General features: G+C 42.4%; 1 protein-coding gene across 2 annotated transcripts in view; it reads left to right on the forward strand.

Moving 5' to 3' along the window:
* BRIP1 (BRCA1 interacting DNA helicase 1) overlaps nt 1-19,087 on the forward strand; it is a 1,188,160-nt gene that overhangs the window by 178,860 nt on the left and 990,213 nt on the right. For both annotated transcript variants that reach the window (XM_085649424.1, XM_085649423.1), the window contains exon 6: nt 8,991-9,134. In XM_085649424.1, the coding sequence (XP_085505550.1) occupies nt 8,991-9,134 (144 nt within the window). The remainder of the gene's footprint in view (nt 1-8,990; nt 9,135-19,087) is intronic.

Raw genomic sequence — 19,087 nt, forward strand, 5'->3', positions numbered from 1 at the left:
CACTGTCTTCCTGGAAGCAGTGACCGTATTATTCAGGTCAGGTTCTGAGAATCCCTTTCGCCTACTGACTCTTTCCCAGAATCCTCTGTGGTTCTAATCTTTCTGCTACTCGAATGTTTGAAAAAGGACTTTTTATTTATTTAAGTAATAATCGGGCAGCCAAGTCACAATTGAGCAGACAGTACAGTTCTATGAAGCTACAATGGTGATGCGCAGAATAAATTATTGTTAGGCTTGATTTCAGGAGTAGTCCTTAATTTTCTATATAGTCATTAACTAAGTTGTAGATTTGTTGTCTTTCCGTAGTTTTAATTCGTGTTATACAACATTTGTGGTTGTTTTTGATCTCACATTTAAAAATTTACTGAAAGAAAGATTAGATAAATATAAAAACGAGACGGGAAAAATGCTTCAGTATTTTCATACACGTAAAAAGACGTGTTATACATATATATAGTGCGCAGTTTTGTACGTCTTGGACTACGTGAGTGGAGATATATATATATATATATATATATATATATATATATATATACGACAAAACAGACAGGGAACCCTCAGCACAGCCAGCTGGACCCTCAAATATGTCACCTTCCTTTGATCTCACGCCTTCTGACGCTCCAATATTCAACAATCTATTGGATTTAGCAGAAGAAAGTAGAAACACAATACAGTCTAGTGAACAGTTTATTCCAACAAGGTCAACCTTTAATCCAATCACATCTTGAGACGCCATTGACATCTTTCAAGAGCACGTGATATCAGACATAAAAAAACTGAACTTTGAGGTCAATAAAACTAACAGAAGTAAAACTAACAACAAAAAAGAACTACAGTACCATCTATTGATCAGCAAATTAAAAACCAACAATGATATTGTCATCAGGAACTCAGACAAAGGGGGCAAACCTAGTAATTTGGAGCAAAAAAAGCATACATTGAAGAAGCTAACAAGCAACTAATGGACAGAGAACGTTACCTCCGCTGTGATCAAACATCAATCAAAACAATGCACAACAACTACTACAGTAAGCTAATAGCTGGGAAAACTGCATGACTAATCACAGCACCGAAATACAAATTTTTATGCAATGACCATCCAGTCACCCCCATACTATATTTTATTCCAAAGGTACATAAGGACCCTCTCAAACCTCCGGACAGACCTATAATCTCGGCCCGAGGTAGTCTACTAGAAGCAAATTCACAATATGTAGACTACTATTTACAGGACCATGTCCAACAACTGCCCGCTTACATTAGAGACACGGGGGACTTTCTATCCAAGATACAAGATCTGGAGTGGAAGGAGGACTACCTATTAATTGCGTTGGATGTCTCGTCACTCTATACCTCTATCAACCATCAGGATGGACTCAGGGCCCTGGGTCATTACCTGGCAAGAAATACACCGGAACAAGAACAACATAGTAAAATGATCATTAATATGGTTGAATTCTGTCTAAAGAACAATATTTTCCTGTTTCAAAATGCCCACTACCAACAACAACGGTGGGTGGCTATGGTGGCCAGCTTCTCCCCAAGCAATGCCTGTTTGTATATGGGGTGGTGGGAGGAGCTGGTCCGCCACAAACACTTTGAAACAACTTTGCGCAACAATGTGAAATGTTGGTACAGATTTATAGATGACCTCTTTGTTGTTTGGCAAGGCTCAGAAAGATCAGCACAAGAGTTTCTAAACTGCCTGAATATAAACAACCTACATTTGCAATTTACATCCAACAATAGTCAAGAAAGAATTACATTCTTGGATGTTGAGGTTTACATTAAAGATTGTAAGATAGAGACCACACTGCATAGGAAATCCACGGCAGGGAATTCTGTCTTACATGCGAGCAGCTCCCATCCGTCGCATTTGATCTACAGCATCCCCTACGGGGAGATGCTTAAACTGAGAAGGATCTGTAGTGGTCAGGATGATTTGAAAAAAGCGCAGACAGATAGCAAACTTAGATTCTTAACAAGGGGCTACACACAAACGTGTAGATGCAGCAATAAGGAAAAGTGCAACTATCCCCAGAGCAAGCCTCCTAGAACAGAAATCTGACAAAAGAAAGCAAAATACTCAAGTAGAGGATGATACAACATTCAGAATGATTTTTGGCTACAACAAACAGCACAGAAATATAACAAATATCATCAAAAGAAATTGGCCACTCCTGCTAGGAGATCCTGTTATAGGTCATTTGTTACCAAGACAAGCTTCCATCACATTCAGTAGGGCACCTTCAATGAAGGATTCCCTGGTACACAATGATGTTAGCACACCATCAACTGGCACATGGTTATCCCAGAGAAAGCGTTTCCATAAATGCAAAATGTGCAGAGCGTGCCAATTTGGGACAAGCAAAACCAGTTACCAGACACCTTTCAGTGAAGTGAGCAAACCCAATACCAAAACATTAACTTGTAAAAGTGAGTTTGTTGTTTATGTGTTGGAGTGCCCGTGTGGCCTACATTATGTGGGCAGTACCATTCTGCAGGGCCACAAAAGGGTACTCCAACACATAAGAGCCATTAAAAATCATGACCAATCTTACCCGGTGGCGAGGCACTTTGAGGAAAAACACAATGGAAACCCGATGGGTCTCATGTACTTTCTTATTGATGCCATCCCATCTAACAAGAGAGGAGGTAATAGAGAAAAGGCACTAAGACGCTTAGAGACCCGGTACATTTTGGATTTGGATACTAAGGCCCCACGGGGCCTAAATGCTACCGAGGAGCTCTACACTTGCCTCTAGTGAATCATTTGTACAGAATCTAGCTGAACCAAAACTGTCAGATTACATCAAGCTAAAAGTCACAAGGTTACTAGAATCAGAGATGAAATCTGCCCAACTCCCAATCAAATTTATTTTAAACACATTTATCCACGGTTCCAGACAGGGTGTTTATTAAGATAACAGCACTTCAGCACTTTACACTTTTAGCAAATTAATATTTTTAATACTCGCACTATATGCAATGGGCATGATTTTATTAGGAGGTTTGTACCTTTGAGTTTTTAATAGAACAGCCAAGGTTGATGCAACTAGCTATATGGCTATATAGCATAGTATCAACAGTATGAAATTTTTGGCAATTTCAGGTATTTAGACCTGAACGCCACCTACAACCCCTAAATGGGTAATACAGGTAAAGCCTGTTATTACATAAGTGAGACAAGGCAAAAACAAAGACAGGCGACATACCTTCAATTAAGCAGGGGGAATTATAGATAACAAATATTGGGAAGAAACAGGATACCCATAAATTGGCTACCCTGTTCATCAGCTTTGAATTGGATACAGCCAGACCTAAGCACTACTGCCGAAGTCCAGCTAGCTGTCAGTTATATGTTATTAACAACTAAATACAACAAGTTTTTCACATTAAGGGTTTTTATATACTTAAATCTGTTTTTAACCTTAACAGACAACCAACTGTGAATATTTATTTATCTATTTATTTATTTATCTATTATAACAATTGCTGCTATAGTATATTTGCTTGTACTTTAAAATGCCATAAGTCTGTCCGCTATGTCTATTATATGAACTACCCATTGCATTGTCACTTTAAGAAAGAATGAAAAAAATGCATTTAAACTTACCTGTTACCTGAGAGCGTGTCATGTGATCAAGGGCCTTGGGGCTCGAAACGCGTCATGATGGCTGGTGTTGGAGGAGTTTAAATAAAAGACTTCTATGCACTGAAAACGTGGTCCGTGCTCCGTCACTAATATCGGTGGCAGTGAAATGCGAGCGAAGTTTGTATATATATATATATATATATGTATATATATATATATATATCCGCACCAACAAAGCGCGGCACCCTTAAGACGGGTGCTTCAAATGCGGCGGTGCCCCGCAGTATACATTCTCGCTCCCAAATTCCTCTTAATTACATACAAGGAATCCACAGCACTCACGGGGGGTAGTTTTAGCAGTCTGATTTATTTTTAGCAGGTACCTTCCTAACTAAATCAGACTGCTAAACTACCCCCCCGTGAGTGCTGTGGATTCCTTGTAAGTAATTGAGAGGAATTTGGGAGCGAGAATATATATATATATATATATATATATATATATATCAATCACAAAGTTGCCTGGAGAGGGCCCACACAAAGGAATTAATATTCGCCATTTCTTTAATAGAGGATGCAGCGGGAAAAACAGCAAAATGTTTCGCTAAAATTCAACAGTCCAGCCCGACGCGTTTCGTGCCTGACGCACTTCCTCATGGGCTCAGGGCTTGATTACTGTTGAATTTTAGCGAAGCATTTTGCTGTTTTTCCCGCTGCATCCTCCATAAAAGAAATGGTGAATAATCATTCCTTTGTGTGGGCCCTCTCACTCCAGGCAACTTTGTGATTGATATTTTGCGGCACAGCCAGAGCCGCGAGAGGAGCACTGCTGCACGTGTGCAGCCCTGCTGCAGCGCCATACGACGAGGCAGCTGATGGACAGGGGTGCCAATGGAGGAAGAAACGAATGTGGGGAAGCAGCTAAGTGTATCTCGCAACCAACTTGGGACATTTAATTTTGTACTTACAGTGAGGATGGCATGGCGACTCACAGGAGAAGATTGAAAGCACTACATTTACCAACAGGCTACGGGGGTGGCCATGCCCACTCGGGCGGGGTTCTAAGATGTTTGAATAGGTGCTGAATGAATGGCCGTAGCCTGCCCTCAGTAATCAAGCCCTGAGCCCATGAGGAAGTGCGTCAGGCACGAAACGCGTCAGGCTGGACTGTTGAATTTTAGCAAAGCATTTTGCTGTTTTTCCTGCTGCATCCTCCATAAAAGAAATGGCGAATATTAATTCCTTTGTGTGGGCCCTCTCACTCCAGGCAACTTTGTGATTGATATATATTTATATATATACATGTGTGTATATATATATATATATTCACTTAAAAAACCATAGGTTTCACACGTTATAGTTAGGTGGATATTTCACTCGTAAAAAACCAATGAAATTCCCCCGTTATAGTTAGTTCAGATAACTATAACTCGCGCGACCGCAATCCACTGCTCATGACGTCACATATTACATCACTCATGACCTGGTCAGTGGCATCACTCATGACATCACTCATGACATTATCCTTGTGATAGAGTGGCGGTCGCGCGAGTTATAGTTATCTGAACTAACTATAACGGGGGAATTTCATTGGTTTTTTACGAGTGAAATATCCACCTAACTATAACGTGTGTGAAACCTGTGGTTTTTTCAATGAATTTGTACGTTTTTTTTTTTTTTTTTTAAAACCTTTATTTCTTCAAGAATCTGGACACAGCTATTCAGCCGACAACCCGGAGGTTCGGCAGCTTCATTAGGAGAGTATAGAGAATCGTCCACAGTACATTGAAGGAGCAGTGAGAAGGTTCCATTTTTAATAATTACAAACACACAACAAACCCCAGCAAGTACGGTTTTTTAAATGCTAATTTATTTATGTATTATTATTTTTTTATATAATTATTTTACAATAAACTACATATTAAAAAATATATATATTTTTTTTTGGTTTTTCACCGTTTTTCTGGTTTTTCACCGTGCGCGCACGGTGCGCGCACCCCCGCGATTTAAAAAAAAATAATAATAAATTCTGCCTTCGGGGTCCTTCAGGGACCCCCTGACAGGCTAGGGGGTCAGGAACTCTCTACCCTGCCCCCTTTTCACGTTCGCCACCTTCCTTTTTCACTCTCGCACTGAAAACAAACAAAATGGCGGACGACACTTCCTGATTTCGACCGATTCGAACGTTGACTAACATGTAACCACCAATCAGAATTACGCTCGCGCACGTTAGGGTGCTCGCACGGTGCGCGCTTATAGATATTTATATGCTTTTAAATGCTATTTTCTCAGGAACTACTGAACAGATTGACACCAGACCTGCAAAAGGCACTTCCCTGACCTGAGGACTACCTCTCTGCCAAATTTCAAGTAATTCTGTTCAGCCGTTCGGGCTGTACCTTCGACTAAAGGTCCTATGGAAAAATGCATGGGGAAAACGCGTTTTGGGACCCCCCTTTTTTCTCGGCCCCCGCTTGACGAATCACCCCGAGACTTTCAGGGTAGGAGCTGAACGGAGTGCCCCATTAGTTTTGAAAATTTTGCGAGGATTCGTCAAACGGCGCCAAAGTTATTCAAAATAGAATTTTCAGATTTCCTATGGAAACTCGGTCCTAACTATAACTATCTACTGGCGACCGCCAGTAGATAATATATATATGCATATATATTTATTTATTACAAAGTAGCAGCCACCGCTGTTTATTTATGGTTCAGCCGCCCGTTAAAAGTGTATTTTGTGATTTGCCAATAACCTTAGTCCCCATGGACACATCTGCACCAAATGTGTCACGCTCTTAGCTTATGCAGCTAAGGTCCAGCATACCTATTTGCCTACAACTCCCTGCCGGAGAAGATGGGGGAGTGTCAAAAAGTATGTGTTTTCCCATGGTCATTTGGCTTACCCCTACAGCTCAAAACTGCTCAAAAGATTTACACCATACTTGGCATGATTAAAAAGCTTTACTCAGAAAGTGAGTTATTTGTTGTTTGATGTAAATCAGTCCTGTACTTATTGAGATTGAAAACGGTGCTGTTGGCTTGAAAGGGTTAACAAAGTTGTATATCGTGACAGTTGAAACAGCATTTTTTCATGTATGTATAACTTTTGCACCTTTTGACAAATATGCATACAACGTGGCGCACATTTAGCATGTTAAACATACTCTTGGTATTTTCGAATGTGTTCAGATTTATCAAGGAGGGGCAAAATAATGTTCATTTACTAATAACATTTGCACTGTGCTACAAATCTGAACAATATTTGCCAGAAGTTTAGAAGAATTAGGTTTCTATTAATATGTTGAGTGCCATTTCATCATGAGGGGAGTGAAGAGGTGAGAGGGTAAATACAATTATAATTTGCTAATAACTTTGCTTCTGTACGATGAATCTTCATGACTTCCAGCAGGCCAATAGCAAGTTACGCCCAGTGCAGGTATTTCAGGTTACTTGTAGATCCAATACGCGGGTGTTGGAAGTTAAATGTGTGGCTCAAAACATGTTTGACTTGCAAATAACTTTGGCGCGGTTTGATGGAGCTGCACAAAATTCGACAGAGAGCATGTTTATTTTACTTTTCGATTCCCAATTTCATGCATGTGTATCAAAGGGGGGCACATTTATGAGACGGCATTCAGGCTAATAAATTTGGTACCATTTGATGAACCTGCTAAACATTTGGCATACATTTATCCGGGTTAGTGTGATATCTGGGGTTATCTATCTAGTCTTTTCATCAGAACCTACTTGGCTTCTGCCATGGAATGGAATCAGGCAAACTTATCATGGGGCTCCATATGTGACATTTATGGTTGGAGGGTTTTGTTGGATGGTGGCTGGAGCGTCTCGCCATTCAATAAATCTCAGGGCTGTCAGCGGGCAGGTGGCAAAGATAAACAGGGGCAATACATGTTTTATTCATTTATAACGTTTGCTCTGTTTGATGAATATGCATAAAGAGTACGCAAATTAAACCCAGTGCAAGTACATCAGGTTGCATGTGTATTGGGGGAGGAGGACAGAGTTAAAAGAGAGGGTAAAAAGGTGAGGACCTGCGGCCATGCCCTGCTGCGCACAGTAAAAGGCCTTGCATAGTGGGGTTGTCTGCTTGCCAGGCTTGGGCGCTGGTCCGAGCCAAAGGCTTTTTCAGCTCGCAGTGGGTGCATGGTAGGTGAATGCAGTATATCATAAACACAGGGGAACTCACTCAAACACACATTTAAAAAAGTTAGATGTGACTCAGCAAACACAAAACCGAAAAAGCCCTGAAATGTGCCTGTTCTGGCCTGCAACGTGCAATGCACACCATAACTAATGCCCCACCATGCTTAGTACAACACTTCAACACTTTACTAATGGCATCCTATAAATAAAAGAGAAGCCAACTAAAGAGGACACATGACTGGGACATAAGTTATGGTGTGCATTGTGTGTTGCATACCTTAACTGCTAAATGTTATGGCTTTTTTTAGTTTTCTGTATTTTTCCAATGAATATATACACACAACAGCTCTTGACAAATACACTTTCGTGACAGTAATTAGCAGTAATTGAATTGTGCCCTGGGTTATCAACTTTTTGTGTCCTGTAAAATGTTTCATAGGTAGAGGTTCCTCATTATATGGAAAAATATATTTGGGGTTCCTTTTTGGACAAATATTGGAAACACTGTCCTAATGACTTTGACCGATTTACTATGTTGGTTTATTCTTATTGTATGACTAAAACCAGTGCATCCTTTATGCAAAGCAAATTCACAGTATTTGGGAATCCCTTACTTCGAGGGTTCATACTCTAGGTATTTCAGGCTGATGCTATAAAATTTCTTATAGGAAATGTACGTCAAAGCAAAATTAGTCGAGAGCACTGTGGGGAATTGACATTGAATGTAGTGGTAGTGTTTGAAATCACTGTGGTACTGGCTGTAACAATGGGAATCCGTAACATGCCAGCATGAATACTGAGTATCTCCCAGTACTAGTATTCCTGTTGGGAGTTACTAACGCCTGGGCCCTGATAATGAGAGGCCACCAAGACTTAACCATAGATGAGAGCGATCAGTAAAAGGGGCTGCTATTGCACGAAGATAACAATGGCAAAATATTGTCATTGCTAATGCCAGTCACTGAGGTACACCGACTGCAGCTGCACATGGCATTGTAGTATTGGTCCTCTCTGGACAATCACTCAGCAGGAGCCCACGTACGTTCCAATGCACCTAGCCACGTACTGGCTCCTGGAAGTCCCAGAGTGACCAATTGGACTGGCATGCCCTGTAAGCTGCTTTAACCTTTCAACACGATTATGTGAAAGGTTCTTGCAACTGGCATTGCCCCTGTTGTTTTTCATTTAAACTAGAGTATGTTCTCATTGTACTGTTGTTTTTTGTCTCCTTCAGGGGAGAAAACGGCGCTGCCTTGATAAGGGAGTTCAATTCATTGATGATGACAATGACTGTGTTTCAGACATTGCCGCACAGCCACTAAGAGATTTCAGTTTTCACTTTCAGTCCGAACCTCCTGCTCCTTACACCCCAAAAATGGTAAGTAACTTTTCTGTTACTTCAGAAGCAAAGAAATGTAGATCATTGATCTCCTGCCTGTTAGTTTGGTGTGTTGCCACAAAGCTTCTGTATGGATTTTTGGGCTATATGATGCTTTTGTTTTGTAGCCCTTGTTGACATTTGGGCACTGCATGCCAAAGCACCTAAGTTGTTAGTCCCATTGAAAAAACACAGCCACCCTCTTCTGGACCTTTTTACATTTTGTTTAAGGGCCCTGGGAGAAAATGCATATCTTAAACGCTGACAAAGAAATGCTCTTGCCTGCTGCCGTGAGGCCATATCAGATTCTCTTGAAGGCTGGTCTAAGTGGTGGCACACGGGGCCTGTGCCACTGTCCATGGTAGGTGCCAAGTAACTGCTGGAATGGAAGTGGAACTCAAAGGACGGAATGGTGGAGGGTAGCTCTGGTTCACCACAGAATTTAAAAGTAGATATTTCCTCATGAGAGCCTAAAGTAAAGTAGTTCTCCTTTAGAGGTTCGTGATTATAGGACTGCAGCCTGAAATGTCTGGAAAAACCTGAAGCTGCTCTTTTAATCAATAGCCTACTACAAATTCCGGCTCCTGGTGACACAATTTTGGAGCACTAAGCTTGATCTTCTTAAGGTTTGGTCTACTGGAAAACCCATATGACAGCTACCCCGGCCTCTTCATTACTAGAAGTGATGTTTTTAATGCAAAAGACCCTGCAGGCAATACTAGGAGCTCTAGTTGAGAATAATGGACAAGGGAAAACCCAAAAAGCCCAATTACAGCAGATCACAGAGGAGTTAAAACAAATTAACAACTGTATGCCTACTATAGACCAGTAATAGAAAAGAGAGATCAGGAGGTATATGTATCATCATGTACTGAGGACGGTGAATCTATACTGATCGAGAAAACCCTGACGGTATATATCTCAAAGTGCCCAATGTTGGTAATAAAGAGGAGGGCCTACGGGAGATTTAAGAGATATATACCCGAGCCTAAGATTAGAAGGAACCCGCAAAAAAGGTTGAAAAAAATAAGGGGTTTACAACCAAGTCGGAGCAAAGGGCAGAGAGTGGTGATACCAGATCAAGAGAAGCGATTGATAGATGGAGCCAGAAGTGAAGAGGGATCAAGGGGGAATTTAAATAGAAAAGATATAAGAACGGTGAAGAGGAGGAACTCCTTGTGTGAAAGTATGAAATACCAAGGCACTGTAGCACAGAGGAAGAAGGAAGAGCAGAGCGGGGGTTGAGCTGTCCGGCATAAGAATAAGGGGTGAGCCCTCTTCAGATCAACCCAGGATAAGAGCCTGCCCAAAGCCAGAGACCGTAACTATAGCCAGGAGGAGTAATAGGGAGTATAATAACAGAGATAGCCTATGGGTGTTTATGGAAACATGGGTGCGAAGGTTAGGGAGAAAGCGGCAAAGGAAAATAAAACCCCTAAATCGCTCAAACATACTACCATTACAGGTTAAATGTCCCTCATTGGGTGAAGTCACATCTGATGATTTAAGGCAAATAGGTTTTGTAACCAATTTGGAAGGAAATGAGGTAACATAAGGTCCTATTTTATTCAGAATCTGTAAAGCAGATGGTAGTAAGGGCAGAGGGAGAACTGGAAAAGGAGGGGATAAGACGTGTGCATTATAGCGAATTAGCTATAGAGGAGAGTAACCCTGGGAGTTCTGGGACCCTCACCTATCACGCAGGACTATGTCCGGAGCAAATATAGTATGATATACTAGGTGCCCAGCATAGACGAATTTGTACTGGAATATATATTTCAGGAGAGGATCCTGTTTCCGTGTTTTTGCATTGTCCGTCAACTGCCGGTCGCAGTGTGCGAGGAGGAGGAGGGAGAGGTGTTGTACGCTGCATTGCTGCCTCCTGTGATTGCTGCCGGGCTTCCTGACCTCGCTGATGATGAGTTGCTGCCTGCGGCTCGCTGCGGCCACCCGGCCCCTGCTGGACTCTGCTTTCTTCGCTCTCCTACTTTTGTGCGGAGTTTGCCAGAGCCCACGGAATGCGGATGAGCAGCAGCCGGCCGGGCATCGGGTGCTGCTGAGCACGACTGACCCCCTCTCCCCCCCACGGTGCCCTGTTGTTGTGCTCGGTGCTGGGCTGGCGGCGCTCCACCAGGCGGCCGCTGTTTGGTCTGCGCCAGGGGAGCTGAGGGGTGGAGAGCCACGTGCTTGTGCCACTTGGTTGGGTGAGTGCGCCACCGTTAGTTGATGTTTGGTGCCTAAGTGAACTAAGTGCTGACAGCTGTGAAGTGCTGTGAGGAGCTGGGAGCCGGGAGCTGTGAGGAGCGACTCCTTAAATCATCTTAGTCCTCCATTAGCTGAGAGGGGCTGTGGCTGCAGTAAGTCCTGTTAAGAGTTTTGCTAAAAGTGCCCCCCTTCCGAGCATAATGACTTCTAAAATATTACGCTCAGGCGTGTGCTCTTTTCATCTCCAAGTCGGTCATATAAATTAAAGAGATCATATAGTGGCACTAGACAACTGCAGCAACTCTGTTATAAAGCCCACCCAGCTATTACAGGCTTTTTTCGCAAGGTTCCTCGGATCCCACCTGAAGTGGCAGCAGTAATTCAAGACGGACAGTTTTCGAACTGCCGCACAGCAACACTCTCTCCCCTTTTTTCTGTGGAGTCACTGGGAGACACTTGCATCTTTGCAGGGGGCCTGAATCGCTCCAGGGAAGGGGTGCAGGCACAGAAGATTGATGTTGTTGAGAATGGTCTAAGTGGGCAATACTCGGTCGCCCCCTTATATGCAAATCCGGATTTTGTCTCTTGTGACATCCAACAGAGCCAGCAACAGTCTTCTCCAAACAGGTTCAAGCAAGATTGTATGTTTGGTGGGTTATCTGTAACACCTGACGTTTTCTCATGTACAAAATCGAGCTCAAACTTTACAGCCAACCCTCAAGGTCAGCAACATATTTCTTTGGATGGTCAAAAGTTTGACTGTATGTTTGTTGTTTTACCAGCAGCTTTATCTGCTCGGGGGGACATTTGTAAGCGAATTAAGCGGGGAGGGTGTTCCGGATGGTATAGTGGACAATGCTCCTTCTATGGTTGAGAAGTCAATTGCTTGCGAAGGGTTAAACCTAGGGGAAGACTTTACTCTCCCAGACATTGACATTGAAACCCAAACAAGAGGCTGGGAAGTCCCTCACAAGGAAGTCTCTCCGGCGAGCGGTCTCAGGGGAAATAATACTCCAATTATAAGTTCTTCTCCTAGGCGTCTTTCTCTGCCTCTTTTGTATTGTAGTAAAAGTAATTTGAGTGGTACTTTTTTGGAATCTGCCCGCGATCTTTTTTTGCCTTGTACACAACCAAGGTTGGCAAATGAGAGGGATGTTGTGCCTTCGGAATATCTCGTTTGTATTGAAAACATTCTAAATTCCATTTTGTCTCTACTAGAGAAATCGGTTTTAAGTTCTGATCATATATTGGAAATGATCTCTGTAATGCTGTTTGAAGTACAAAAGGCAACTGAGCTTGATTCTATTCAAACCAAGCCTACGATACATCCCCATACGGAAGACCTGCTAAATGGAAGGCTTCCTTCATCTGTCCCTGTGAGAGAGTCGAGAGATGTTTATGTTCAAGCAGGAATACCTCTTTATTTGTTGTTCCCTAGTGAACCCATGTGTAATCTTGAAAACAAAGAGTTATGTTTAAGTACTCTATTTGGGGAGGTTGTATTGGGCCCCCCTCCGGAAAAGTCTATAATAAAACCTTTCCCTTTGTTAAATAATGGTAAAAGAGGGGGCAAAAGAGAAACTAAGAAAATTAGGGGTTCCGGAAAACAAGAGGGTAGGAGAGAGGGGGAGGTTTTGACTCCCTCTACCCCCCAGGCCTGCTCTTCAGACCTACCTGAGAAGGGAGGGCCGAAAACATGGAAGAGGGGATGCCCCACAACAAACCATAAGGGGGAAAATATGAAAAAGAAACACAAGAAGTTGAGGTGATTTTCTAAACGGAAAAAGTCAAAATTACACTTTTCACGGATTCTTGGAAACCAGAGCGATACTCAAACACTAGAGGAGAAGAGAGACCCCAGTCCCCCATCTGATGAGGGTGTTCCTATAGAGCCCCATATAATGCATATGTCAACGACTAGGGAAACAGGGGTATCTGGAAAATCTGTACTAAATTCGATGTCGCAGTTCGCCCAAGTATCTCATACTCCCCTGATTAACGAGTTGGTTGATCACTTTCAAAGGGAACCACAAATGGGAGGTGGGAATCCTATGCTCCAGATTTGGGGGCATATCATCAAGGGCCTTATCTCCGCTTTTTGGCTTTAAATGCCAAAAAAGTAGAGAGAAAATTTTCGCCCTATTTACAAGGCGGTGCTAACATGCATTAGCGCATGTTAGCAGCCGTTTTCCCGACGCCTCGCTTCACATCTCTAATGAGATGCAAAGTAGGCGTTTCCTCCCAAAACAACACGGGAATCATCACCAACTGCACTTCTCCCTATTATCAAGCTGGCACAGGATAACAATACCGACATGAAAATCCGCGTTAACCGCGGATATCGCCGTAAGCTAACGTCTGCAAAAATCCAGACTTAGGTATACATATAACGGGAGGTGGATTCTATGGCTGAATCCACATCTCCCTATCATCAAAGTTTTCCAAATCGCTGCAGGAATATCGCTGGATTTTCTGCGATATTCCTGCATTTTGCCGCTATTGCTGGAATATTTATCGCCTTGGAGAAACACGTTGTTAATTACGCGCTATCCGGGCAATAAATTCCAGCTAAGCGCGCTTTGCGATGTTTATCGCCGTTTGTCGTTAATATGCCCCTTGGTCTGGGGCCTCCTGGGCTGGGGTGGCCGAGAATCCAGAGGAGGGGTACCAAATACAGAGCATCAAGCAGGTTGGGTGGAATAGAGCCTTTATAGGGAATACATCCTTACCCATCAGAGGTTTAGAGGCCCCAATTTCCATGACGGTGCGGATTTGAACATTCAGCCCAATGATGGCTCACATGTGGCCAGTCGTGGTGATAGGGTTCCTCTGTGGAGCCCCCCAAGGGATGCTTTAAAGAATCTCAGTATGGGGCAGAGTGCACTATCCCCCATGGTGGATTTTACCTGGCTATTTGACAATGAATTTTATCCGGTAAATCGAGGATCCATTCTTCGTCTATTTTCAGAAATAGAGGCATTAAGGTTGATATCAAGTAGGGATATTTTAAATGTGAAGATTAATTTACATGACTCTTTCTCTTATTCTAGAGTTACTTTTTGTTCTTTAGTCATTGGCAACTTGGTTATGCAGAATTGTGAGCATTTCCTGAAACGAGGGCTTGATATAGCATCTGTTCCTGAATATGAGGAATATTCCTCTGTGTTTTCCAACGCAGTGTCCGACAGCTTTTGAGGGCCGTTAAATCTGTGGTACAAGATGTGATGGACGCTGAGTTTGAGTACTCTTGGGGCAACACCAAAAATATTGTGGTTTTCCCTGGATAGAAGGGGCAGCTCAATAAATCTGGTGTCTGATATGGTAGCTGTTCCCCAGGCCTAAGATGTAGATGCCGAATAGGTCCAGTGGACCTGGGTTGCAAGAGCATTAAATAACACCTGTCCGGAAGCAAAAAGAAGCGCTCCTTTGAGGTAGCCTGGGTGGGTTACTTCTATCTTGGAATATGGCTGGCTTGGGTTGCAACGAGGAGAAATTGAATTATTTGAAAACCTTGAATCCCCTAATCATCTGTTTGCAAGAAACTTGGTCTTGCAAGGACTTTGAGTGTGATGGTTATTTTACTTTTTCTTGCCATGCTAAACGCTCCGATAGAGGTCACGCTAGTGGGGGAGTCTCTATTTTGCATAAGAATTCGATTAACTGGAAATAGAAGGTATTTTGCCATTCTTCAAATCTTTGTAAATGCTTGAAGTTGGCTTGTTTAGGAGACCTTGGTAGGCCTATTTTTTTCATTGTGGAAAACCTGTATATCCCTCCTGGGAGAAATTTTGATCATCTGTTGAGTACTTTCTTCTTATTCATTCATGAAATAGCCATCAGGGAAGATTGTTCCCTTGTGGTAATTGTTGGAGACTTAAATGCCAAAATTTCCAACTCTGCTCTAGAGATTTATGAGAGTATCGATAAAGAGGAAACTTGGCATATCCCTGAGATTCTTTTCCCGAAAAAAATAAAAACAGATATACGGGGCTTCTCCTTGTTGGATAGTATTAGAAGCACAGACCTTGTTATCTTAAACGGAAGAGTGCCCACTGGAAAAATAGCCCAATTTACTTTTCACTCTCGTCACACTCAGAGTCTTTTAGACTATGTAGTTGTGTCTTATCAAATGTTTGGGGCCTGGGAAAACTTATGTGTCCTACTGACCGTATGTAGTGACCATAGTATAGTGGCTATGACAATAGCTTTTGCTCTTTCCGTATTGGATTCGGGGAACCTGGACCAGGGCGGGGTGGTTTATAATAAAGTAAATGGACGTTCTTTCTGGACGTTCAAAAATATTATTGAAGTGAGCTCAATAGTGAAGAAGGCTCATGTAGAACAGTAGTGTCTTGCATACGCGAATGTTGTACAGCATTTTGAGGCCCAAATGGAAGAGATACGGAATCTAAGTTCCAAATCTGCTGGTTCCAGTCTGCTTAAACAGGGCAAGTCATCGTTGAAATTGTTAAACCAGGAAATGAATCACCTGGTTCGTAATCAACACATTAAATTTTCAGTGGGTCAACAGCAGGAAATCAATCGCCTCAAGCGAATAAGAAGCAGCCGCAAACTTAGCGAGAAGGGAGTTTGACGCCAAATGGATTGGGCTGAGGGTAGCCGCAAGGGTCAAAGACTCAAGAAAGTACTGGCACTTGATTGCGGAATACTGTGACTCAAGGCAGAGGGCTTTACCCATACCAATTTCAGAGAAGGAGTGGGTGTATTATATCTCTTTATTATATAAAAACAATGGCTCAGTAGCTCCAGTAGCGATACGCATAGAGGATTCTTCTCTTCTGGAATATGGTCCCCCGTCAGGGGATGAGGTAGTAGGATTTATAAAGAATGCTAGAACCTCTGGCGCACAAGGGGCCAGATGGAATTCCGTTTGCGTTAATTAAAAAGTAGTCAGCTGTGGTTCTTTTCTGGCGCCATTGTTTAAACATTGTTTTCTAATGAGTAACATTCCACCCTCTTGGAAAGGGAGCATTATTGTCCCCTTGTATAAAAAAGGGCCCGAAAACTACACCAGCTAGTTTTAGACAGATTGCTCTGTTGGATGCTTCGGGCAAGTTGTTTGCAAAAAGTATTTTAAGTCATCTGCAACAATGGGCCCATGATCAGAACATTTTACCTCCAGAGCAAGCTGGCTTTAGAAAGAATCATGGTACTCTGGACAACATTGCGGTTGTCCAGGCCATTGTAGAGAAATATGTATTCCTGCGAAGCATGCCAGTTTACACGGCATTTATTGACTTCTCCACAGCGTTTGACAAAGTCGATCGCCAAACGCTGTGGAGAAAGCGTGCTCATACCACAGCACCTCTTGGGTCTAGTCGTAGAATTACACACAGATACTTGGTGTCAGGTACTGATGGGAGGTGCGCTAGGGCTATCATGTAAGATTAAAACGTACAATGGGCTAAAGCAGGGTTGCTTGTTGGCCCCTTTATTGTTCTCTTTGTACATATCTGATCTCCCCGCCGCCTTGATATCAGTTCGGGGGGATGCCCCCAAGATTGGCACAATGTCTGTTGGCTCTTTATTATATGCGGATGACGTTGCGGTCTTTGATTTAACGCCTATTGGTCTGCAGCGTCATCTGGATGTCCTAACTAGTTATGCAGAAGCCCACTTTATGAAAATTAATAGTGCGAAAAGCAAAATGTTGGTATTCCTTAAGAAAGGCCATGGATTAAAGAGACGTTTTAAGTGGTCATTGGGGCTTGAAGAACTGGAGTTGGTGGGTTCTTATTTATATCTGGGTACGGTCTTTTCGAAAACTTGCCGAGATCTAGACCACATTAATCTCTGTGTTAGCAAGGCTGTCTCCCAGGCGGGAGCTTTAAATAGACTCTACAAAATATGTGGGAAACACCATTTTGGTCATGTTTTGTCAGTATTTAAGGTAAAAATTGCCCCCTCGTTAATATACGCTGTTGAGGTATTGGACATGAAAAACTGGCTTTCTTTTGACAGGGCTGAAGGTCGAATCTTTCGTCAAATTTGCAACCTAAATTCTCAGGCTGCTGCACATGTCTTACACCTGGAATTTGGTTTAGTTTCCTCATATGTTTTATCGTGGGCTGCGGTTTTGAGATGGGGTAATTCTCTGTGTTGGGGGGAGGACGGCACTCTCAGGGCTGCTTTGAGATTGGAAATCTTTGATAAATTGAGAGAACATTCAACATTTTTTAGGTCCTTCGTTCAAGCAAATGACTCATTTGGGCTTACTTTGAATTTAGATTCCCCCATTGCCAAAAACTGCATTAAAGTTGTTTATAAAGAAGTTTGCACCATCTATCAGCTTGGCTAGAGATATTGACTTTAGCCAGTCCAAGCCTCGTAATGAGGTGGTTTGGGGAAAAGACCTCAGCCCTATTAAATATGGAACCTGCCTTGTGGATTCAGAAGGGTAATACTTTTATTAAGATTTAACTTGTTGCCCCTAAGAGATGTTACCGGCATTTGGGACAAAATTCCTAGTGAGGAGAGAATCTGTGAAATGTGCCAGTTGCAAATTCAAGATTTTAATCATGTGTTATTTGTTTGCACGAAGCTACAAAGGGTCAGGCATATGTTTTTAAGACCTGTTTTTATCAAATATAATATTCTTTCTGCCCAGGCGGCCCGTCCATTTGTTCTGTCCCCTCCAAATGAAATGGTTTGTTTTAAGATATATACATTTTTAAAAACATTTCTGGTTATTTATTAGATAATCTTTAATGCTATTTTTTCACATTGTAATATCTGTTGGCTGAATACGGAAGAAATGTTGTATTGTACATAAAGTTTTCCTTTCTTAATTTATTTGTGCACTTTTGTGGACCTCCTTTGGAGTTCCATATCAAAATAAAATACATTGAAATTGTACTGATAAAAATAAGGGAGGGCTAACAGTAACAATAGCAAATGCCCTAAAGGGGCCTGTGTTGAGTAACCGATTTGAACCTCTATTTGAATCCTCCAGAAGTTGGGATGACAATATTATTGAAGGGTTGAGTGAGTTGGATTACGGATACTGTCGTGAATATAGGGGAATATAAGAGACAGTTATCCCAAGACCCCTACAGAGAAATGCTGGGCAGTTATGAAATATTGTGTTTTTAGGAGTCCTGGCTGTGGGAGGCACCCAAACCAATAGACGTTTTTTTTATGCTTACCCAAGAGGCAGTACGAATGAATTTAGGACATCCCTCGGGGGGGTGGTGGGTGGAGGGGGGTGGGGGGTTGGGGTGAGGGGGGGTGGGGGGGGAGCTGATTATGTTGGTATCATCAAAAATTGCCAATAGAGTAATTAAGTTAAAAGTGAAATGTAGGTGGCTATTAGCTAGTCAGATAGAGCTCTATAGTGGTTCATGGACAAGAAGACAAATAATATTGATTAATATATATATCCAGCCAGGAGCTATACCAGACTTTGAAGAGCAACTGGGATTGCTAGAGGAAGGTTTGGTGCTCATTTGTATAACAAAAGCATCATATCTAATTATGACTCTAGGAGACTTTAATCACTAACTGGACCCTTCCACTAGCGATAAACTGTTTAAAGACCTATTAACCACGGCACAGGTACCCCCAGCACCTTTTGCTGGAGCAGGTGGTTCTGCACGGGACAAATACCTAGCAAAGTTTCTTGGATCCATAGGGCTATATTGTGCCAACGGATGGGTGAACACCGACCGACCTGCTAGAAAGACCTTTCGCGTATGGAATCAGAATTGCCCAATTGATTATGCTTTTAT

This window comes from Triturus cristatus, chromosome 3_2 (assembly GCF_964204655.1).
Source record: "Triturus cristatus chromosome 3_2, aTriCri1.1, whole genome shotgun sequence".
In the NCBI taxonomy this organism is placed as follows: Eukaryota; Metazoa; Chordata; class Amphibia; order Caudata; family Salamandridae; genus Triturus; species Triturus cristatus.